We start from the raw sequence: 23,271 nt of genomic DNA on the forward strand, positions 1-23,271 counted from the left end.
TTAAATAAATTGCATTTTCTTTTATTTAATTCCAATTAAATGCTTCAGTGCGATACATCAGTGTATGTAAGAAAATTATCGTAATCGAAACACTCAGCAGCTCTGTACCTAGGCGTTTTATGGTGACGCTATCTTGAGCTTTACTCGAGTCGCCCTGTGCATAAAATTCACACATTTCGCTTGTTTACACCGGTAAAGTCACTTCGTTTGTTGCAAAATAATATTAATGGTCACTTAAAATGGCACACGGGGAAAATAATCCGGTTAACAATTTCCGGAATTACCTTAGCATATTAAATGATCCGTCGGCAAGCGAGGACATCAAGCTGAAAGCCACTCAGGAGTTGAGCGAGCATTTCGAAATGATAATGCAATCTCCGAGCTATCCCTCATTTTTGGAAAATGCACTTAAGATATTTATGCGTATATTACAAGAGGGGGAGCCTCAATTTATTCAAGAAAACACTATTCAGCACGTAAGTATTTTCCTCGCTTTGGAATACAGCACATTTTCATAAGTGTGCATGTATGCCTGTGTGTGTGTATGGGGGTATACATATTTATGTACAAACATTTGTATTGTGTTGTAATTTACTGTAATGGCAGGATTCTTTAATCCGAAAGATCTAGAGGGGAAATGAGTGTAACAGTGGTATATGTGTCAAGTTTCATTTAAAATTGAATGCCCACAATATTAATTAGTAATCGTGAGTGTCTTGGTCGTCCCCTTAAACCTGTTGCGAAGGAAGAAGATATCATTTCATCATAATATTCAATATCTTTTATTAATACAATATTTTCTATACTTTACAGATTCGTAAACTTATACTTGAGATGATACATCGACTGCCCATAACAGAGAATCTGAGGCAGCATGTTAAGTCAATTATAACAATGATGCTGAAATTATTAAAAACTGACAATGAAGAGAATGTGTTAATCAGTCTTCGTATAATAATTGAGCTGCACAAACATTTCCGTCCATCTTTCAATCCTGAGGTATGAGCTTTTGCTTAAACTGAATACTTCCTTACTTAATTATGTTTTTTTTTATAGATTCAACTCTTTTTAGGATTTGTTAAGGAAATTTATACAAATCTTCCAAATAATCTAACAGCAATATTTGAAACATCAAATGACATTTGGATAAGCGATTTAAAAGACCTGGACTTGGAAATGCTTTTGCCAGAGACATATTCAGTTAAAACGATACATGTAGAGAAGTCAATGGAGCACAATTCACAGCAAATGATTGTATATACTGCTTTTATATAACCAATCTGAGAATTTGCTTTATTAATTTGTTTATCTTTCAGTATAATCTTCTACCTCGCGGTATATTATCCTTAAAAGTTCTGCAAGAGCTGCCAATTATCGTAGTATTGATGTATCAAATATATAAAAATGCGGTCCATCAGGAGGTCGCTGAATTCATTCCTTTAATACTTACAACTATAAATTTGCAGCCAACTGCACTTCAAAGGTAAGTTTCAATAAAATACAAATTATGCAAATTAATAATACTTATATTTCTCTAGAAATTCAACACAGAAAGAAGTTTTCGTTGACTTCATGGGAGCACAAGTAAAAACACTTTCATTTTTGGCTTATATTGTGCGAATATATCAAGTGAGTTTATCTTATTAACGGTGCTGTTACATTTATTTTTATATAAACATTATATTTCAGGATATTGTCGTTGCAAACTCATTGTCTGTTTCAAATGGCATGTTGAATTTGATGGAAAATTGTCCCAAGGAAGCAGCTCATTTACGCAAAGAACTATTAATTGCTGCGCGTCATATATTTGCAACGGATTTAAGACAAAGTAAGTCTGTTTTGCTTCTTCCTCAACACAGACCCTATTTTGACAGCTGTTTTGTTCTTTTAGAATTCATACCATCAATTGAAAAGCTGTTTGATGAAGATTTACTAATCGGCAAAGGCGTCACATTGGATTCCATTCGCCCATTAGCGTATTCTACATTGGCTGATCTGGCACATCATGTCCGTCAAAGCTTAAGCTTAGATGTCCTAATCAAGGCAGTAAATTTGTTTGCTCGAAATATACACGATGAGACACTTGCTATTGGCATACAGACTATGTCATGTAAGCTTCTGCTGAATCTAGTCGATTGCTTGCGGCACCACAGTGAAGTGGAACCAGTGCGTTCCAGAAATGTTCTAGGGACGCTGTTGAAAGTATTCGTGAAGAAGTTTGAAACTATCGCTCAAATTCAGCTACCTCTAATAATTCAAAAGTGGTATGTCTTTATATTTATTTAGTATTTGCTTGTGATATTCATGCAAATTCTTTTTGTATAATCAGCAAGGGCCAACCTCCAGCAGGTGGAGCTGCGAACCCTATTGGTTCCTTTAACTTACCCGTTCTTCCTTTAGCAGAGATTAAAGATGTAAGTGACTCTCGATGAGTATATTTGTATTATATTTTGATCTTATGTTATTCATATTCCTTTCCCTATTTCACATTTAAGGATCAGCTGGTCAGCGATCAGTCGAAAGCAACGACTGGCTCACAATTGATTTGTTCTGTGAATGTAGCTGAATTTCGAAGTTTGGTGAAAACACTCGTTGGGGGCGTTAAAACAATTACTTGGGGATTTTTCAATTCAAAGGTATGATTATTTAAATAGATTTTTATGAAGTTCAACTAATAATCTTATTTTTTTTATTATAGACTCATGTCTCCGAATCCAACATGCAAATGCAGGAAAAGTTGTTCAGTCCTGAGATATTGTGCACCTACATTGACTTGGTGCATTTTGCAATGGAAGCTTTAGATATATATACCATTAATGTAAATCCTAATCAACAACGAGCATCTGGGCTGATTTCACGGAGCAAAGAGGAAAAGGAAGTTCTAGAGCATTTCAGTGGCATTGTAAATATTTTATAGAAATCGATGGATATTACTATTTGCTTATTACGCATTTTTCAATTGAAATTCCTTTCAGTTTCTCATGATGCACTCGCAGAACTTCCAGGAAATATTTGCAACCACAATTGATTTTTTGGTGGAGCGTATCTATAAAAATCAGGCTCTACAAGTTATAGCGAACTCATTTTTAGCGAATCCAACCACTTCACCGCTCTTTGCTACTGTGTTGGTTGAGTACCTTCTGGATAAAATGGAGGAAATGGGCTCAAATGTCGAGCGATCAAACTTATATCTCCGCTTGTTTAAGCTCGTCTTTGGCAGCGTTAGCCTGTTTCCTGTGGAAAATGAACAAATGCTGCGGCCACATCTGCACAAAATTGTTATACGTTCAATGGAGTTGGCGTTAATTTCAGATGAGCCCTACAACTATTTTCTACTGCTACGGGCTTTGTTCAGATCAATTGGTGGTGGCAGTCATGATCTGCTCTATCAAGAATTCCTGCCGCTATTACCCAATTTACTAGAAGGATTGAATCGCTTACAAAGCGGATTCCACAAACAACACATGCGGGATCTTTTCGTTGAACTCTGTTTGACTGTACCTGTGCGTCTCTCATCATTGCTGCCATATCTCCCCATGCTCATGGATCCATTGGTTTCAGCCTTGAACGGTTCACCTACTCTCATAAATCAGGTAAAGCTAAATAATTAAATTATATAAAGCTATTAGTGAAATCCAATTTATTTCCAGGGGTTAAGGACTTTGGAGCTGTGCGTCGACAATTTGCAACCAGACTTTTTGTACGACCATATACAACCAGTAAGGGCAGCTTTGATGCAAGCTCTATGGAAAACGCTAAGAAACCAAGACAATGCTGCGCTTGTTGCTTTTCGTGTGCTTGGTAAATTTGGTGGAGGCAACCGGAAAATGATGGTAGAGCCACAAACATTGCATTACGATCATAGCCAAAAGCCGAAGATCTCAATAATTACATACTTCCAAGAATATGAGAAACCAATTGAGTTTCCCGTTGAGCATGCCATTGAGTCGGCCTTCAAAGCATTGAGCTCAAACACCACCGATCAATTTTATAGACGTCAAAGTTGGGAAGTAATCCGATGTTTTCTAGCTGCCTTTATTAGTCTAGACGATGAAAAACATACACTGCTAAAGTTATTCACACACAATGACTTTGTGGAAAGCAACATTATGAATTGGCCCATATTCCACAACAAAATAGAAACGTCGAGCGTGCGTGGAACTCATCTAACAGCTCTTATTGGCATGTTGGTTGCCTCAGCCACGAAAGACTTGCGGGACTCAGTGTGTCCTGTTATGGCAGCCGTTGTCAGGCACTATACCATGGTGGCGATTGCTCAACAGGCGGGACCATTCCCACAAAAGAATTTCATGTCGAACGGCATAGATCCCATGGTGTTAATCGATGCGCTGGCCGCTTGCATGGGGCACGAAGAAAAGGAATTGTGCAAACCCGGCATAGCTTGCATGGGAATAATACTGGACACTGCTGCAAATATAATGGGAAATAAAGACAGAGCTTGCAAGCTGCCCCTAATGCAATACTTGGCAGAGAGAATGACCGCCTTGTGCTACGATCGCCCCTGGTATGCCAAGGTTGGCGGCTGCCAGGCTATACAGTTCCTCTGCAAGCATATGTCTCTACGCGCTCTGTACCAGCATTTGTTCAATTTCCTAAAAGCGTTTATGTTTGTACTGATGGATCTGGAGGGAGATGTGTCAAATGGCGCCCTTGACATAACTAAAAACTATATGAAAACAATGTTGGAGATATGCTTGTCACCCATAAGTATAAATTCACGAAATGACGAATTGGAGGATTTGCAGGCGAAGGCCACATACGACGTGATCCATGAGCTTGTGCGTCACATAACAAGCCCCAACTCCATTGTTAGAGAGGAATCCATGCTGTTATTGAAGCACATCGGTGCAATACAGAAAAAGACTGTCTCCGAGGTCATGGACCCGCACAAGGAAGTCCTAGCTGATATAATACCACCTAAAAAACACTTCTTGAGGCATCAACCTGCCAATGCACAAATCGGATTGATGGATGGTAACACATTCTGTACCACTTTGGAGCCACGCCTCTTCACCATCGGTAGGTGGCGTCTTATAAAAAAGCATTTTCGTATTACTAATTACATGTATCTCTTTTTTTTTTAGATTTGACAAACACATACCACAAATTATTCTTCCACGAATTACTTACACTAAGTGAAGCGGAAGATGCGACTCTAGCTAAATTGGATTGCTATAAAAATGTTACAAACCTCATACCATTACGAATAAGCGCGTTGCGAGCTTTAGCAGCTTGTCATTATATTAATGATATTGGCTGTAAGGAAAAAATAATAAACATCATTTTTAAAGTAATGGAGAATGATAAGCCCGAGCTGCAAGAAACCGCCTATAATTGCATGAAAACATTTATATCTGGTACTACTCTCGACAGAGAGAAAGTAAGTAATATTATGTAATGTAAAGTAGGAAAATACTAATATGTATGCATATATTATTTCAATTTACAGGTACAAGCTGCAATGCGACCTCTGCTATTAAAACTTGGCGACCACAGGAACTTGTCTATTCCAGCCATAAAACGATTATCATATTTTACCCAACTCTTTCCGCAAATGTTTAATGAGAAACTTAGTGAGCAAATATTGCAGCATTGTGCAAAGATTATTGAAATATTTGTGGGCCAATATAAGTGCACAAACGAATCAGTGAACTTCTTTGCAACATCGAAAGGCGGAGAATACGAACAGAAAATTGTGACACTCATTGAGATGTTTTACCACATTACTGCATCATCGAAGTATATCGAAAAGTTATGCCAATTGGTTTTACAAACTGAAAAGAATCTGATGATCGAGGCATCAAGTCCATATCGCGAAGCTCTGATCATGTTTTTGCAACGTTTTCCATCGGAAACAGTTGATCTTTTCATGATGGATTCGATTATGAAAGACCCGCAGTGGAATCGGTTCTTTATATTCTTATTAAAACATAAAAATGGCCAAGCATTTCGAACAATCATTAAGAACTCGAAATATGTTGTCCTTTTGGATTATTTAAGTTGGAATACGGCTATGAATAATACCCAGAAATATAATGTGCAACATCAGGCTGTGCTTATCATATTTACTCTGATGGAACAGGATGATCAATGGATTCCAACAAGACCCGATATTGTTGACGCTCTGAAGAACATGTGGCGAAATCATTTGTACTCGACATGCTTGGAAAATGTCGCTTGCGATTTGTGGCATTTGGTTGGAAAAATACTCTTGCTATATTTCTCGAATAACACAAATGATATTGATTTGCTGTTTCAACTTTTGCGTGCTTTATGCTTACACTTCATACCGGATGTCTATTTTCTGCGGGACTTTTTGCAAAACACAGTCGCACAAAGCTTTACTGTCAACTGGAAAAGAAATGCATTCTTTCATTTCGTTGAAAACTTCAATAACAATACCTTCACAGAAGTTCTAAAAGCAAAAATAATTACAGCAATTTTAATACCTTGCTTCACCGTGAGTTTTGACAAAGGTGAAGGAAATAAGTTAATTGGAGCTCCGCCCACGCCGTATCAAGAGGATGAGAAAAACATTGTTTCAGTGTTTATCAATAAAGTATTTGACCCCGACAAGCAGTATGACGATGCAGTAAGAATTGCCCTATTGCAACTCGCGTGCCTGCTCGTCGAACGTGCCTCGCAGCACATACACGATGGCGATGCTAACAATAAGAGACAAGGCAACAAGCTTAGACGCCTAATGACCTTTGCCTGGCCATGCCTACTCAGCAAGAATTGTGTGGATCCTACGGCACGTTATCATGGTCACTTACTGCTTGCCCATATAATTGCAAGACTTGCCATTCATAAGAAAATCGTACTGCAAGTTTTCCACTCTTTGCTAAAGGGACACGCGCTAGAAGCCAGACCCATTGTGAAGCAGGCTCTGGACGTGCTAACTCCAGCAATGCCGCTGCGCATGGAAGACGGAAACACGATGTTGACTCACTGGACTAAAAAGATTATTGTCGAGGAAGGCCACGCAATACAACAGCTCTTCCACATCCTGCAGTTAATTATTCGTCACTACAAAGTATTTACCCACAGAATTTAATACAATTGCGTAAATTTTGATTAAATATTAACTTTAATTCTAGGTTTACTTCCCCGTAAGACATCAATTGGTGCAGCATCTCATAAATTATATGCAGCGCTTAGGATTTCCGCCAAACGCTTCTATCGAGCATAAAAAATTGGCTGTGGACTTGGCAGAAGTTATCATAAAATGGGAGTTGCATCGCATCAAACAAGATGAAAGAGATGTAAAAGCTGAAGAATCTGAAGAGGATTTAAGAGACAGCCACCACAGCAAGCGAGTGGGAAGTGAACCAACTGAAAATAGGAAAAAAATCACAGAGTCTTCGGGACAGGCTATTCCACAAGGAAAGTATTTTGACGGCATCTGACCAATGAATGTTTAATTAACAATTAATTTTATTATAGGCGTGGGCACTCATACAAAGTCTGAAGACGTTCTTCGATCGATTGATAAGTCGTTCTGCGATACAGTTCTTAATTTCCTTATTCGTTTAGCATGTCAAGTCAATGATGTACAGCCCGGAATTATTTCCTCGGGAGATAACTTGTCAAGAAGGTAAGTTAGATTGATAACATTTTTTAGCTTGATAATAAAAATGTATTTCCTTTACAGGTGCATCATGCTTTTAAAATTGGCCATGCGTCCCGAAATTTGGCCTCAGCCCTTCGACATAAAAATCAATTGGCTGGATAAAGTTCTGGCCACAATTGAGACGCCTCATCACAACTTAAATAATATATGCACTGCAATCGACTTCCTAACGTTCCTAACTACAATATTAAGCTCGGACCAATTGGTGACAATAATACGACCGGTTCAACGTGGTCTTTCATTGTGTATTATACACCAGAATACAAGAATTGTGCGCTTAATGCACATATTTTTAACACGACTGATGGCAACATTTCCGCCGGATGCACAGCACAAGCATAACGATTTTGATGTATTGTACAGTGCCATTAGCAAAATGATAACAGACAACCTAACGTTCTATGAGAAGACTCCTCAGCCGAACGCCTCATCTTTATTCGGAACCCTAATGATTTTAAAGGCTTGCACCACCAACAATCCAAGTTATATAGACCGCATATTGGTTCAGTTCATTCGAGTTTTAAATCGTCTTACAAAGGATCACATTAATATTAATACAACGAATACGACCAGCACCCAACCGACTGATTCCAATTCTCTGGCTCTCGAGCTGTTGGTCTTATCTTTGGAATTGATTAAGAACAGAGTTGTTATAATGAGCGTGGAAATACGAAAACTATTTATAGGCACTATTTTAGTGAGTCTAATCGAAAAAAGCTCGGAAGTTAAGATTGTAAAATGCATCATCAAAATGCTCGACGATTGGGTGAAGTGTAAGGAAACAAATATCTCCGCTCATGTTCCATCCATACGAGAGAAGTCGGCACTGCTAGTAAAACTAATGCAATACGTCGAAAAGAAATTTGCCGATGAGGTTGAGCTGAATGTTCAGTTTTTGGAAATCATCAATTACATATACCGTGACGAAGTATTGAAACAAACGGAACTAACAAGCAAATTGGAGGGCGCCTTTCTGAATGGTCTACGGTTTCAGAATCCTCATGTGCGGGCGAAGTTTTTCGAAATTCTCGATTCGTCAATGCGCCGCAGACTTCACGACAGGCTCTTGTATATAATCTGCTCACAGGCATGGGACACTATCGGATCACATTATTGGATAAAGCAATGCATCGAACTGCTTATTTTGACAGCTAATACCATGACACAGATCCAGTGCTCGAATGAGGCCTTTAAAATCCCGTGTATATCTTCTGTGATTCCAACAAACTCTAACGATTCTCAAGAGCATACATTTGTTTCGTTTCTGTCCTCACAACCAGAATCATTTGAGAATGTCCAGAGTGTTAATGACAAAGACGACGTTTTCGATATTGATCTAAAACTTGAATTCACGTCCGTTCGCAAAGAGGACTGTCAGCAAATACTTTCTACGCGCAGAGACACGTTGGTTGAGTTGATCTACAAGCAAGCGGAATTCCTAGAGGCGAATCGAAATATACGCACAGAGCAAATGCTTGTAGCAACATCACAATTGTGTCACATGGACACACAGCTAGCCGAGAGCGTGTGGCTCTCAATTTTCCCTAGTATTTGGGGTATATTCACTGATGACCAGAGAATTAATATATCGAAGGAATTAATACCGTTCCTGTCATCTGGCACGAACGTAAATCAGAAGGATTGCAGTCCCAGTACGCTGAATACATTTGTGGAGAGCCTCACTCATTGCACACCCTCGATTTATATTCCTCCAAATCTCTTAACATATTTGGGTAAATCGCATAATCTGTGGCACAGAGCCATCTTAGTGCTAGAAGATTTGGCCATGGAATACTCTACGCGCAATGATTTGAGCAATCCGGATGTAACTCAGCCAGAATCGGATATACAAAATTTGAATAACATCTACGATTCCCTTTCCAAAATGTACTCAGCGATGCACGAGGAAGATCTTTGGGCTGGCCTTTGGCTGAAGTACGGGCATTATCCCGAAACAAATATTGCCATATCATATGAGCAAATGGGCTTCTTTGAAGAAGCCCAGGGTGCCTACGACCTAGCCATGACAAAGTTTAAACAGGACTTGAACAGCGGCCAGATAAATATTGATGTTAACAGCGAATTGTTGCTATGGGAGGAACATTGGATGCGCTGTGCGAAAGAACTAAATCAGTGGGACATTTTATTGGACTATGCTCAGACGAATAGAGAGAAAAATATGTTCTTGATTCTGGAAAGCTCTTGGCGCGTACCCGACTGGAATCTGATGAAGAATGCACTGTCCAAAACGGAGCAGTGTTATTCCAAGCAATATGGATTTAAATTGAACTTGTACAAAGGATATTTGTCAATCCTGTATCAAGAGGATAGACAGGCGGCTAGTGTGGAGCGCTATGTGGAGATTGCCTCCAGCTTATGTATCAGAGAATGGCGGCGCTTGCCGAAAATTGTATCTCACATTCACCTGCCATATCTGCAGGCCTCACAGCAAATTATGGAATTGCACGAAGCAAGCCAAATTCATCAGGGCTTAACGCAGTCCAGAAATTCCTCGCTGCACGATATGAAAGCCATTGTGAAAACATGGCGCAATAGATTACCCATTATATCGGATGATCTATCACATTGGAGCGACATTTTCACCTGGAGACAACATCACTATCAAATAATAACGCAGCACCTGGAACAACAGTCGGATCAAGGCAGCACAATGCTGGGAGTGCATGCGTCAGCACAAGCTATTATTTCCTTCGGCAAAATAGCGAGGAAACATAATCTGACTGGAGTGTGCCAGGAGACATTATCTAGAATATACACAATACCCGCCGTGCCAATAGTGGATTGCTTCCAGGTAATAGAATACAATTTAAACTAATACAAAAGCAATTAATATAATATTTTCATATATTCTTGCAGAAAATACGCCAGCAAGTAAAATGTTATTTACAAATGCCCTCAACATCGGGACGCAATGAGATAAATGAAGCGCTTGAAGTGATTGAATTAACAAATCTAAAGTATTTCACGGGCGAGATGAATGCTGAATTTTATGCACTGAAAGGCTTGCTCTTAACGCAAATTGGACGCACTGAGGAAGCTGGCAAAGCGTTCAGTGCAGCAGTTCAGCTTCACGATGGTCTCACTAAGGCGTGGGCTATGTGGGGCGACTATATGGAGCAGATTTACCTGAAGGATAAACAAATCTCCCATGGTGTTAACGCGTTAATCTGCTTTCTGCATGCTTGTCGCAATCAGAATGAAAGCAAAACCAGAAAGTATATTGCAAAGGTCTTATGGTTCTTGTCATACGATAGCTCAAGCGACACTCTAATAAGCACCTTTGAGAAATACGTGTCTGGAATTCCGCCATCGTATTGGCTACCTTGGATACCTCAACTGCTATGCTGCTTGGAGCAATTCGAGGGCGACGTAATATTGAATCTGTTAAGCCAGGTAAGTTAAGCTACAATATAATGAAAAGGATTGTGTTTAATGGGCTTTCTTTATAGATTGGGAGACTATATCCTCAGGCAGTCTATTTCCCGATTCGAACTCTGTACCTTACCCTAAAGATTGAGCAGAGGGAAAAGCATAAATCAGCTGAACAGGCGGTGTTCGCTGGCAAATTAACATCTTCAGTAAGTACTAGAGATTAGGTTTATTAAATGGTTTATTAAATGGACTATAAACTGATTTAAATTAATTTCCATAGACTATGGAGAATATGGGATCAGTTGGCGGAAGAAATCAAACGGGAGTTCCATCAGTTAATCCTATCAAGGCTACACCACCTATGTGGAGATGTTCAAAAGTAATGCAACTGCAGCGGGAAGTTCACCCCACAATTTTGAGTTCCCTGGAAGGAATTGTCGATCAAATGGTTTGGTTTAGAGAGAGCTGGACAGAGGAAGTTTTGCGTCAGTTGCGGCAGGGCCTAATTAAATGTTATGCCATAGCATTTGAGAATCGCAGCACAGTGGTGAATGCTACCATAACCCCGCACACGCTACACTTTGTCAAGAAGCTTGGATCAACTTTCGGTATTGGAATAGAAAATGTTCCAGGATCTGTCGCCTCTTCCATATCGCACTCGGCTGCATCGGAGTCGTTGGCACGACGGGCACAAGTAACGTTTCAAGATCCTGTCTTCCAAAAAATGAAAGAACAATTTACAAATGATTTCGACTTTTCGAAGCCCGGAGCAATGAAGTTACATAATTTGATTTCCAAACTGAAAACATGGATAAAAGTATTAGAAACAAAAGTGAAAAAGCTACCGACGTCCTTTTTAATAGAGGACAAATGCCGATTCCTATCGAACTTTAGTCAGAAAACTGCCGAAGTAGAACTGCCCGGAGAGCTGTTAATTCCGTCATCGTCACATTATTATGTGCGCATTGCTCGGTTCATGCCACGCGTGGAAATAGTGCAGAAAAATAACACTGCAGCTCGCAGGCTATATATAAGAGGTACAAATGGTAAAATATATCCTTACCTCGTAGTACTCGACTCAGGACTAGGCGATGCTCGCCGTGAGGAACGCGTATTGCAGCTGAAGCGAATGCTAAACTATTATTTGGAAAAGCAAAAGGAGACCAGTCGACGATTCTTAAATATAACTGTGCCGCGAGTTGTGCCAATTTCACCACAAATGCGACTTGCTGAAGATAATCCGAATAGTGTCTCACTGCTCAAGATATTTAAGAAGTGTTGTAATAACGCCAAAATTGACTACGACATGCCAATAGTTAGGTATTATGAACGCCTCTCTGAAGTGCAAGCCCAAGGAACTCCCATTTCGCATACAATTTTAAGAGAAATATTCACCGAAGTTCAGTGCACCATGGTACCAAAGACTTTGCTAAGGCAATGGGCATTAAATACCTTTGCTGCGGCCACGGATTATTGGCAGTTTAGAAAAATGGTAAGTTGCTTCGTCGTAGAATTAAGACAAAACTTAATAAACTTTTTAGATTACCTATTAGGAAAATCGTAAAAACTTGATTCATTTAAATTATTATTGTATTTTCAGTTAACACTTCAGTTGGCGCTATCATATCTGTGTGAGCACGCTCTAAACTTGACACGTCTCAATCCAGATATGATGTACCTTCATCAGGACTCTGGACTTATGAATATATCATACTTTAAGTTCGATATCAATGATGATAAGGAACAGTTTAATCAGCATCGACCAGTGCCATTCAGGCTGACACCAAACATTGGCGAGTTCATAACAAGTATTGGAATTTCTGGACTATTGTCCGCGGCAATTGTAGCCACAGCTCGTTGCTTTATTCAGCCGAACTACAAACTGAGTTCTATTCTACAAACTATACTCAGAGATGAGATAATCACTTTGCAGAAGAAAGGATTTAGGCAGAGTAAATTGTTAGATGCATCGCAGGAGCCTTCGGTTGATAATAATACAATGGAGCACACTATTCGGGTTGTTAATTCAGCTGTGGATGTTATTTTATTGCGATTGAATAAGATATCCTATTTCGACAATATTGAAAAGAAGAAAATTTCGGCACTCATACAATCCGCCACGAATACGGACAACTTATGTCGCATGGATCCTGCTTGGCATCCTTGGCTGTAAATGAAATATTCAAATATTAAATATATAACTATTATTACTATTAATATTTTAATATATAGATATCCACTTCTAACGTAAAATATATATAATTTAAAATCTTTTTAATCAATTTTATTAGGATTTAAGATTTAAAATATAAAAATTGTTGGAATTTATGTACGAACCTAAAAAGCGTCAAATCTGCAACTTTACTTTAATTAACTGTAAAATAATAATTGTAAATAAAATATACAAAAATATATATATGAATGTATAAAAAAGGATAGTTGTATTAGTAATAATTATATATATTTAAAGCAATGATAACCCATTCATTTAACAATGAAGCAATTTGCATTGTAAACAAACTGTTGAATAACTGAAATTTCAATTAGTATGTAAGCGAATGCTCTAATAACCCACTAGAAGAGTCAAGCTATTCAGAACTTTCACTTTATGTTAGGGTATAGAATTGGCTCAATTTATGACCTAGCAACGAAAGCGTTGTAATTTGGGATATTAAAGCCCTGATTGCTGCCATGACAACGAAGGCTTAGCAATGATTTTATTCATCCAAAAGAATGAATGAAAAAAAAAACGGATTGTTGCCATGGATACGAAGGCTTAGCAACAGGGTTTATTAGCTTGTTTTTCGTTCCTTGACAATTTTATTGACCAAAAAAAAAGAATCTTAGAAACTCCTGAGTATTGTACCTTAAACCCTCTAAGCATGTGCAAAAATACTACAAGTCACGATGTGGTCGAAGAATTTGTTAATTTGTGTTTATTTCTACGTCACATATAATTTGTTCTACACGTGTGTAAATAGCATCGATGCACCCTATATACATATACCTGGAAATGGTATTATATCTGGGACATATCTGAAAATGTATCGAACTCAAAATATTAAAGCATACTTGGGAATTCGGTATGCACATGCTGCAAGATTCTCTCCGCCCGACATTGAATTGCCGCCATGGAAAGGCGTTTTCAATGCAACCTCCTTCGCGCCCAGCTGTTGGCAAAAAGCGCGCGCCCCAACTAATGCCCAGCTCGATAAAGTATTGGATGTTCTTTCGGGAGATATGCCTAATGAGAGTGGTGCAAAAAAATACGATGAGAACTGTTTGCATTTGAATGTTTATGTACCTGACGGTGAGTCTTTGAACTATTTAAAATAAAATATTGAATATTTTATGATTTTTTGATAAATATATTTACCGATGGTAGAGATCTTTGAACATTTATTGACCAATTTTTAAATTTTTTCAAATTGTAACAGAGTTGATATCGGTATATAATAACGATCTTCTACAGCACTCTTTCTCCATAATGTATTTATAATGTTTTTGCATCTATTTTTAGGACTACCTGAAGTCGATGGATATGCTGTAATTGTTTGGATTCATTCCGGGAACTTTACAACGGGCAGCCCAATTGACATTGAGCCATTTCAATTGGTTTTTAAGCAGAAAGTTATTGTTGTAACATTTTCGTATCGATTAAATATATTTGGCTTCTTTTCGACGGAAGACGGCGAAGCTCAAGGAAATTTCGGATTGATGGACCAGTCGGCTGCACTATATTGGGTTAAGAAAAATATCAATTATTTCGGTGGTGACGAGAATCGGATCACATTAATGGGCCACGATGCTGGTGCAATTAGTGCGGCTTTGCATATGACGTCGGGGGAGTGGTCGAAGGGCGCGTTTCATAAAGCAATTATAATGTCTGGAAATCCCCTCGTCCCTGTTCGATTTCCCCATGAATTCAACAATGATTTGGATAGGATATCAAATATTTTCGGATGCGCTCGAAGACCAACGTCGCTATTAATTCAATGTTTAAAGAGAATCGATGCAAAAATAATAACCGAGAATCTGCCGTCTATTCAGTGGGGCCCCATTGTCGATTATGGACTAAGTAATACGTCATATCCATTTATCGAAAACCAGCCGGAAAATCTATTCAAGAGTGGAACTTATCACAAAGTGCCACTGATTGTTGGCATTACTGATATGGAGGAAGTTCTTACACTTTTAGATGAGTATATTTCTACTGAGCTGACTACGGAGGATATCAAAAGCTTCTTTTCCGACATTGCAGTAAATGATATCTATAAAGTAACCGGAAATAACGAATGGTGTACGAACTTCCCCATCGTTTCTGATGCTATTAATTTTATGTATTCCGATGAAAACAGCGAGGAAGAAATGAAAATTAATACAAATATAATCAATTCTCATACTGAAAAAGCATATTTAACTCCATTGGAAACGTTTATAGACATCGTCAGTAAGCATCAGACTGTTTATAGCTATATATTTAAGTTTCGATCCAAAACTCTAAGCTCTGATCTACCGAATTGGATTGGAGTGCCGAAGTATTTCGACCAGATATTCGTTTGGGGTATTCCCTATGTGGGCAATGTTGTGGAGTGGAAGCCCACTGATAAGAAAATGGCAGACATTGTTATGACATTGTGGGCGAATTTTGCGAAAGCATCGAATCCTACAAAGGCCAATGTTTATGTGAAATGGAGCGCAATGGAGCCGCCCAGATATTCATACTTGATAGTTGATGAAAGTTTCAATACTGGTTATCTCTCGGACAATCGTCGCGTACAGTTTTGGAAAAATTTGTATCCGAAAATTGTCAATTTTGCAACAGAATGCTGTAATTCTACAAACGGAGGAACAACTAACTTAATCCCTTACATAAATCACTTAGCTATATGTCTATCATGCCTTATATGCCTTGATATATATGTACAAATACCTATATTAACATATTTTTAATAATATTTACAAGGATTATAAATAGATCTACACCATTGACAGACCATGAGAGAAATTAATAAAAACCATTATTACGAATAATTGAGTTTTCTGTTCACAATTTACAGGCATATTTAATTGATATTTTCTTTTGAAATATATTATTCTTATTACTCTAGTCTTTGATATTGGGGAAGTATTCTGTTCTGTTGCTTTTCAGTTTCATCTTGCGTTTGTTTTGGTAAAAGTCATTTATTTTTACATTTTCTCCATTGTAAATTACAAATAATAACATAATAAGTGTTTAACTGAAACGTCAATCCGATTTTAATCGATTTGCAAATTCAATTTGTTGTATTTCTCTCCATTCCTTCTTCGGTTTCATCCGTTTCAGCTGGCCATCCCATACCAAATCAACCAAACCGCCTTGTTTGGCTATAACACCTTTGACACGATTGGCAAAATCTATCGCCGACTCGCCTTCCTGCCTATACATGGGCGGCAAGTACCAAACGTCGCACACAATTGCCCACGACGTCATCATCATGTAAAGATATTGCATCATTGAGTATTTGGAGCTGTTCCAAAATGCATCGCCAAATCTGGGATCGTATCTGAAACGAAGGCGAATTTGATATTATTATGTTGACTGATAGAATGTGTAAACAATGCTTACTTTATGGCAACGGGATATATAACGCCGCCCACTTCGAAACTACCCTTCTTAAACTGCATAACGGACGTATTGTTGATGCAAGTACCTTCCGGGAATATCAGAATTGGCGGATTGCTAGGATCTGACACATGCTGTTTTAGTCTTTCGGCAACCAAGTGACGATCCTTAGCTTCGCCTCTTTCAAACCAAATGTGAGGAGATGCTCTTGCCAGCGCTCTTTGCAAGACGCCAAGGAATCCACCATGTCGTTGACCAATCTATAAATGAGAATTATACACAATATTCTTTTCTCTTTTTTTTTTTGTTCTCTTCATATAAAACATTTAAGTAATTTAATGTATGCGTATGTATTAACAGTATGACTATCCAATTTCGTCTAGGGGTTGGATTTCAATGATGATTCATATAAACAATGATTGATTGAAATGAATTACAAATGCATTTTCGACATAACAAGAAGGCGTGATATAACATAGTATTCCGATAAAACTTGAATTGGTATTACCTGAATTTTGGGTCAAGGTATCTGGAAAAATGGAATTACTTTCCTTAAAACAATAATAATAATATAATAATAGCAACAAGAACTGATGCTTCTATTGTATATTGATTTTTCTGCTTGACTATGAAATCATGCGAAAATCTTGGTAAATAATATTTACTCCAAGCAAACGAGTGAGAATCCCAAGCAATCGAAATTTTAACGCATAGATCACAAGAAAACCATGTAAACAAGCTAGATTGCATTAGTCGGCACGGTCCGATTAAGAGATACCTCTACATGTAACATTTTTGTTGTATCTTGTGTAGAGAGAGTATATAAAAGCTCAAAGCAAATAATTCGCATGATTATTATAAAACCTGAATTCATCTAGCATCATCACAAATCTAAATGCCTTCTCTCGCATTTTTTAATAATTTATGCAAAACTGAATGTATTTACATTTTCAATCAACGCATGGAAAATTAAAAAATGGAAACTAAAAATAAAATGTTGAATATTTGTCAAATTAATGTTGTAATATATACAATATATAGACTATGAATCATTTTTCACAACTTTTTGCCAAGTGCTAAATGAATCGTAGTGTCCTAGCCAAATAATACATACAAATACTGTCAAGTTTCAAATATTATTTGGAGTGCAAATTCCTCGAAATTCGTTTGATTTCTTACCAGAGAATAGGTTGTGTCACACATCAGTACGAGTACGTCTATGGGGCTTGTATGATTCGCCACACAAATACCTGTCGATGACGGTCGATTATCCTCATTATGATAAGTTATAACTGCTGAAATGGCACTGGACAGGAGGCCAAAGCACTGCCCCAGCACCTTATTCACAATAGCGCGTTTTCTTTCGCCATCCTTAAGATTTCCCACAGCTGCTGTGCATGCTGTCAACCACACTACCTGAGATTGCATAGAACAAAAGGCGTGTGTAATTTAGATCTTATATTAAATTGTGCTTATTATTTTAAGTTTAATTTAAATGGCTTGTCAATTAAAATAATGCAAATCGCATCACTTTAATATATGCCTACGAAATATTTTACATTTGTAATTAATCACCAAAGTATGTATGCATATATAACATACATACTTCAATTAGCGAAAGTATCGGTTTGTAAACGATATTATATTACGATAGTTAGCTTTCCTATCCAACGAAATCAGATCAGTATTGAAAAAATCTCACTAGATTCAACCTAAGCAACAATATAAATCTAACTTCCATATCAGAGGCATAGAAATGGTATCGAACGTCTCACTAGATCAACAAATTATACTCGGGCGACGTTACGACGATGGTCATAATTATGCTTTATTAGTAAAATTAATTCTGGAAACGGTCGTTAGTAGCGGCATTATGCAAAGCAATACATGTTTAGTCAACTTTTTTAGTAATCATTGCACAAATCACAAATGCACACTACACAAATATTATATTTGAAGAAATTATTATATTAGAGCGTTAGGAATAGGTTATAAAGTAAAGCTCAAACAACTGTCTGTCTGATTGTTCAAGCAAATATATTTATTTCTCCTTTCTAGGCCTGGGCATTCGCTGTCCAATTTTAGGAATAGCTAAAATATTTCTTAGAAAATAATATTCCTTGTTATATTAATATATTTATTAAAAACTCCATGTTTTATTTTCCAAACATAAGTGGATAGTCCCTGAATTATATCATTTCTGTTTATGATTGATTTTGAACTTAAGGAACTGCAAAGCCAAATATAAGATGAATAGCAAAGAATCCTCTAAACAAATTAAGTTCTAGCTTTAGTAACTTCTGCAAAAGTATATGACATCAACTCGGATCCAATTGTCAACCGTGTACTTTACCTTTTCATCTGTGCTCACTTACCCAATTGCAATTTATTTGCAATTAAACTAAGCCCATTTTATATTTGAACTTAACTGAACTTGCATTGTTGTTGGACAATAACAAAAAGCAAAAACATATAAACAGATAAAAACGGAAAACGAAACATTAAACATATAACAAGCCATATGTATATGGATCTCATTAACATAAGCAAAAGCTATTTCCAATCATGAAATCATGAAAATATAAATGAGGTGCTATTTTCAAAAAAAAAATCATTAAATTATAAATTTGGTGCACGAAGTTTTTTAACTCAGGATGATTTTCATTTATAATGGAGCCCGAGTATGAAATTTATTTTGACGCTTTCGAGAATGAGCATCAGCAAATCATAACCATGAGAAACAAAATAAACAAAAGTGCATTGAAATAAAACTGAAATGCAGTTGAAAGGTAAAAAATCTTCTATCTCACCAAGGAAAATGTACAATCTGTAGAGAGTATTGCGACGTCAAAGGGCGTGGTATGATTGGCTACGCAAAACCCAGTAGATGTGGGCTTATATTGCTTATTGTGAAATGTTATAACTGCTGACAAAGAGCTTGATATGAGACGGAAGGTTATTTTAAAACATAAATCCGCTAAGGGGCGCCGCAAAAATCGATAGGGTACTAGGGCCACAAATGCATTTGAAATAACTGCAAATACAACCTGTTGAACCAAAGTTAAATATTAATAATCAAAGAAATAAATATAAACATGACAACCAGGGCGAGAACTCTCCTAAATTCGCTACAGTCTTGGCATGCCCTTTCCTTAGCTTTTTCTCATTTATTGATAATAATTTTTAAAGGTTCTATTCAATTTCTGATTAAAACGTTAGATGAAAAATTGTAAGAACTCTAATATAAATAAAAAAAAAGAAAATATTTCACAAATTAAATGCGAAAAATAATTATACATATAATACAGATCAAACAACCAACAGCTTAGCCTAACCAATATATGTATAATTGTTAAATTAAAAAAACTACCTCAGGAGGCTGTGTGCTTGCGCGACATTCCAAGGGAAAACTCAACTCGAGTCTATATGGCTCAGTTCATATTCGGACAAGACATAGTTTACGCCTAATTTTTTCTATGTATTTCAGTTGTAATAATCTATTTAATTTTCTCTATCTCTTGTAGAGTAGAATTTAGCGTCCATAATATTGGCTGCGGCTGTAAGGCTATAGAAAATATAATATCATTTGATACGCGCCCACTTTAGATAATTACCATTATAGATAATATATTGACTTTATTATCATTAAGAGCGTGGGAATCAATTTATTAAATTTCAGCCCCTAAAATTCTGAGAGTGTCATATGTATAAATGACAATATCTTGTTCTAATATGGGCAACAGATAAGGTATTAACTGAATGAATTCTATCTCTGTTATTAAGAATGTTATCATCGAATGAATACTTACTCCGACAAAGCAAACGAATACGCGCAGTGGCATCAATATACTATATCGCACTGCAAATCCAACCACCCATATCAATGTTATTTTCCATGATATAAATTCATAATGTCGATTTGTTCGCGTCAGCATATTCCAGTTCTTAAGCTCTTCAGCCTGAAACCTTGAGGTAACATCATCTTCGATAATCGCTTCGACTCCAGCTTTCACATAATCTAAGCAATTTTCAAAATCGAAGTTTATTTCCTCCTAAAAATAAAATGTAAATATTTGTTATAAGTTGTAAGGCATTCTATCTTTAATTTTAAAGCAATCTTCTATTTTTAAAGCAATCTTATCTGAAAAAAAAAACAACATTCCCTACTTGAATAGCCATTATCTGGAATGAATGTGTACGATTATAGAAAAGCATTGTATATATTTACCTTTTTTATTGAATTGGGCTTATCATGATTTAGCTCTTGAGGCTGGGGTAGCAAAACAGCATCCCGGTTGATAAGCACTGCTCCAGTTGTTGATTCTTTTGCGTCTAATCCATTCACTAGCTCCACCTGTGAGTTCTGATCTTCAGCCGTCTTTTCATTGGGGTTCTTCAGATTTTCATTTGACGCCGATTCTATGCTGTTACGGCCGTACTATAATCGAAAGAATTTGAAAATTGTTAACAAACGAAATAGAATACTTCTTAAATCTTTTAAACGTATCGGTGTCTGTTATAAATTTTAAGTCAGAAATAATTTATACAAAATTTATTAAAGAGATGGGGATATCCTTGACTAGGAGGTAGCCCAGTACAACTAAAGTTATGTGAGAAGCATGCAACTCTGATCTCATGCATTTTTGACCTACTCCCCAATCTCATGCATACCAAAAACTACCAGAGGAGAATATTGGGAAATCGAAGTACTTTGAACCAGCTGATTCTGAAATTTCTAGAGGCGATGATTTCTGATCTCAATTTTGTGAATAGTTCTAAAACCTTGAAAGAGTTTTTGATTTGAGCACCCCCAAAGAGATCTCTACATGTTCATTCATCATTAACATAATCAAGCCGGTATACTTACCGGATTTTGATGGTCTACCCGTCTGAATGATTATATTATTCTTTTCTGCTGATACTTCAGATATTCAGATTTTCATGTCATCTGGAAGGAAGCGTTTATCATTTCTTTCCATTAAAAGACAGTAAATCTCAAGTTTAAAGCTACATAAATATACTTGCATCTTGCCTGTCATTCAAAAAGCCTTAAAGCCTTAGAGGAAATCTATATAAGAACATTTCTGAGCCTCTATTATTATTATTAAGGAAATTGAAATTGAATTGAATCTATGCCTGCTATACCCTCGCATTTTTATGCCTTAGTATTGTCTCACTTTAATCTTGCATTTGCATATCGGCAAACCGATATTAAAGCCTATTAGAACTGAAGCCCGATAAATGTGCAATTGACTTAACACAGCATTTCTTATGTTTTATTTTTTAATATAGAAATAAAAGCCAATTTATTTTAATTTAAGTACTCTATGAAAAACCCGGCATAGTTGTTTTATTCACAATTGTTGACTCTTATAGACATAGTAGCACCTAAAAAATATATATTTCAAGATAAAATTTTTCCAATAAAAAGTGGCTTATACTTATCGACTGGGAGTAAATATATAATTATACTATCTTAGTAATAAAAAATAGTAAGAGCCATAAAAGTAACGTAACCGTTTTGCACTAGCAAATTGCGTAATATTCGATTGCGGTTCAAAAACAGCTGCGATGATCACATTGGTCTGTTTCAAAATTACTTAACGAGTCTATGGAGGATATTGAAACTTTGACCCCAAAGAGCAAATTATATAATTTGTTGATGGATTTGTAGAATTTGTTTATAATCTAATATATATTATAGAATATATCGCGATTTGCCCACCTTTCGTGGGCGTATAAAAAATGTTAACACTATCAGACAGCAGTCCGCACGAATATACATTGATAGTGAAATTTCATGTTTGCTATAAATTTAATAATTGTCTAGACAAAGTAAAAAGCAGTAAAATAATGTAATTTCATACAAAAATTATATTTATTTATTTTAGATTTATGCTTCTTTCATTCTCATTTATCGATCGTCCTGAAGGGACCAAATTTACTGGTGCACAAAAACTTTTTTGAATCACTGTTTGTATTTTGACGAAATCAAATACAATCTCATAGAAAGTTGATTGCTAAACATTCCGTTATTATAGTGATACTGTGTACATATTTACTTATAGAGGCTAACTGAGCTTTAAGTCATTCAAACGTACATTCAAATGCTTCTAATACTGTTATTCAAACACATAAGTACTATTATTGAAGCAAGCTATATTGATGAACTTATTTATAATCCACTATGATTTAATAAATTGCGTTTTTGAGCAACAATCAAGTTTTACATTCTATTTATACATAACACTTTATTTATAAATACATATAAATGTACACATATTATTATATTTACACATAATTCTTAAGTAAAATTACCTCAAATATCCTTAGAAGGAGTTTCACGTATGCCCTTCGCACTCCAATAGATTTGTTGATAGCAGATAAAATGATCAAGAATGAAACAAATCCCGCTAACGGAATCCAGCACAGACTTAATATTCCGTATAACATTCTACTTCGATTTTAGTTCCTTATTTATTTATATCAACTAAGTCATGAATAGTCGGCAAAATAAATTAAACTGTCTAACCAAAGCGAACATTAGCGATGAGCGATATGTGTCTATTCGTTACTTTTCACAAGTACTGAATATCGAAAAATAGCTGTGACAAATCAA

General features: G+C 36.6%; 3 protein-coding genes across 6 annotated transcripts; 2 read left to right on the forward strand and 1 right to left on the reverse strand.

The window, feature by feature from the left end:
- The first annotated feature begins 148 nt into the window (after positions 1-148).
- Positions 149-13,391, forward strand: Nipped-A (Transcription-associated protein Nipped-A). The gene is made up of 21 exons (XM_089471576.1): positions 149-476; positions 814-999; positions 1,057-1,254; positions 1,317-1,483; positions 1,539-1,629; positions 1,690-1,828; positions 1,892-2,264; positions 2,330-2,414; positions 2,496-2,636; positions 2,699-2,902; positions 2,976-3,593; positions 3,651-5,040; positions 5,106-5,401; positions 5,471-7,057; positions 7,122-7,405; positions 7,466-7,618; positions 7,676-10,466; positions 10,532-11,068; positions 11,125-11,253; positions 11,328-12,539; positions 12,648-13,391. The coding sequence occupies exons 1-21, from the start codon at positions 240-242 to the stop codon at positions 13,218-13,220; spliced, it is 11,391 nt and encodes a 3,796-aa protein (XP_089327702.1). The 5' UTR covers positions 149-239; the 3' UTR covers positions 13,221-13,391.
- Positions 13,392-13,531: 140 nt separating this feature from the next.
- LOC108614950 (fatty acyl-CoA hydrolase precursor, medium chain) lies at positions 13,532-16,429 on the forward strand. The gene is made up of 2 exons (XM_018009169.2): positions 13,532-14,357; positions 14,568-16,429. Exons 1-2 carry the CDS (start codon positions 13,955-13,957, stop codon positions 15,998-16,000), a joined length of 1,836 nt encoding a protein of 611 aa, XP_017864658.2. The 5' UTR covers positions 13,532-13,954; the 3' UTR covers positions 16,001-16,429.
- On the reverse strand, positions 16,212-23,228 carry Gpat4 (Glycerol-3-phosphate acyltransferase 4). 4 transcript variants are annotated; one of them, XM_089471581.1, is made up of 8 exons: positions 22,971-23,112; positions 21,520-21,600; positions 20,881-21,090; positions 20,462-20,704; positions 19,463-19,699; positions 17,832-18,068; positions 16,656-16,912; positions 16,212-16,593 (listed from the first exon to the last, which is right to left on the reverse strand). In XM_089471581.1, exons 4-8 carry the CDS (start codon positions 20,585-20,587, stop codon positions 16,296-16,298), a joined length of 1,155 nt encoding a protein of 384 aa, XP_089327707.1. In that variant the 5' UTR covers positions 20,588-20,704; positions 20,881-21,090; positions 21,520-21,600; positions 22,971-23,112; the 3' UTR covers positions 16,212-16,295. The 4 variants fall into 4 exon arrangements, with proteins under 4 accessions (XP_089327707.1, XP_017868620.1, XP_017868618.1 ...); XM_018013131.2 differs by lacking the exon at positions 21,520-21,600 and having other exon boundaries at positions 22,971-23,228; XM_018013129.2 differs by lacking the exons at positions 17,832-18,068; positions 21,520-21,600 and having other exon boundaries at positions 22,971-23,228.
- Positions 23,229-23,271: the final 43 nt, after the last annotated feature.

This window comes from Drosophila arizonae, chromosome 5, assembly GCF_054131065.1.
Source record: "Drosophila arizonae isolate 15081-1271.41 chromosome 5, UAZ_ARI_1.0, whole genome shotgun sequence".
Lineage (NCBI taxonomy): Eukaryota > Metazoa > Arthropoda > Insecta > Diptera > Drosophilidae > Drosophila > Drosophila arizonae.

Excerpts from the sequence above, each read along its gene's own strand:
- Nipped-A (XM_089471576.1), top strand. The coding sequence starts at position 240 with ATGGCACACGGGGAAAATAATCCGGTTAACAATTTCCGGAATTACCTT. Across the intron at positions 2,265-2,329 it reads CCTCTAATAATTCAAAAGTG|CAAGGGCCAACCTCCAGCAG; the intron begins GTATGTCTTTAT and ends TTGTATAATCAG. Across the intron at positions 3,594-3,650 it reads CACCTACTCTCATAAATCAG|GGGTTAAGGACTTTGGAGCT; the intron begins GTAAAGCTAAAT and ends ATTTATTTCCAG.
- LOC108614950 (XM_018009169.2), top strand. The coding sequence starts at position 13,955 with ATGTGGTCGAAGAATTTGTTAATTTGTGTTTATTTCTACGTCACATAT. Across the intron at positions 14,358-14,567 it reads GAATGTTTATGTACCTGACG|GACTACCTGAAGTCGATGGA; the intron begins GTGAGTCTTTGA and ends ATCTATTTTTAG.
- Gpat4 (XM_018013131.2), bottom strand. The coding sequence starts at position 23,105 with ATGTTATACGGAATATTAAGTCTGTGCTGGATTCCGTTAGCGGGATTT. Across the intron at positions 21,091-22,970 it reads TCCTTCTAAGGATATTTGAG|TACGGCCGTAACAGCATAGA; the intron begins GTAATTTTACTT and ends TTTCGATTATAG. Across the intron at positions 18,069-19,462 it reads CAGATTGTACATTTTCCTTG|GTAGTGTGGTTGACAGCATG; the intron begins GTGAGATAGAAG and ends ATGCAATCTCAG.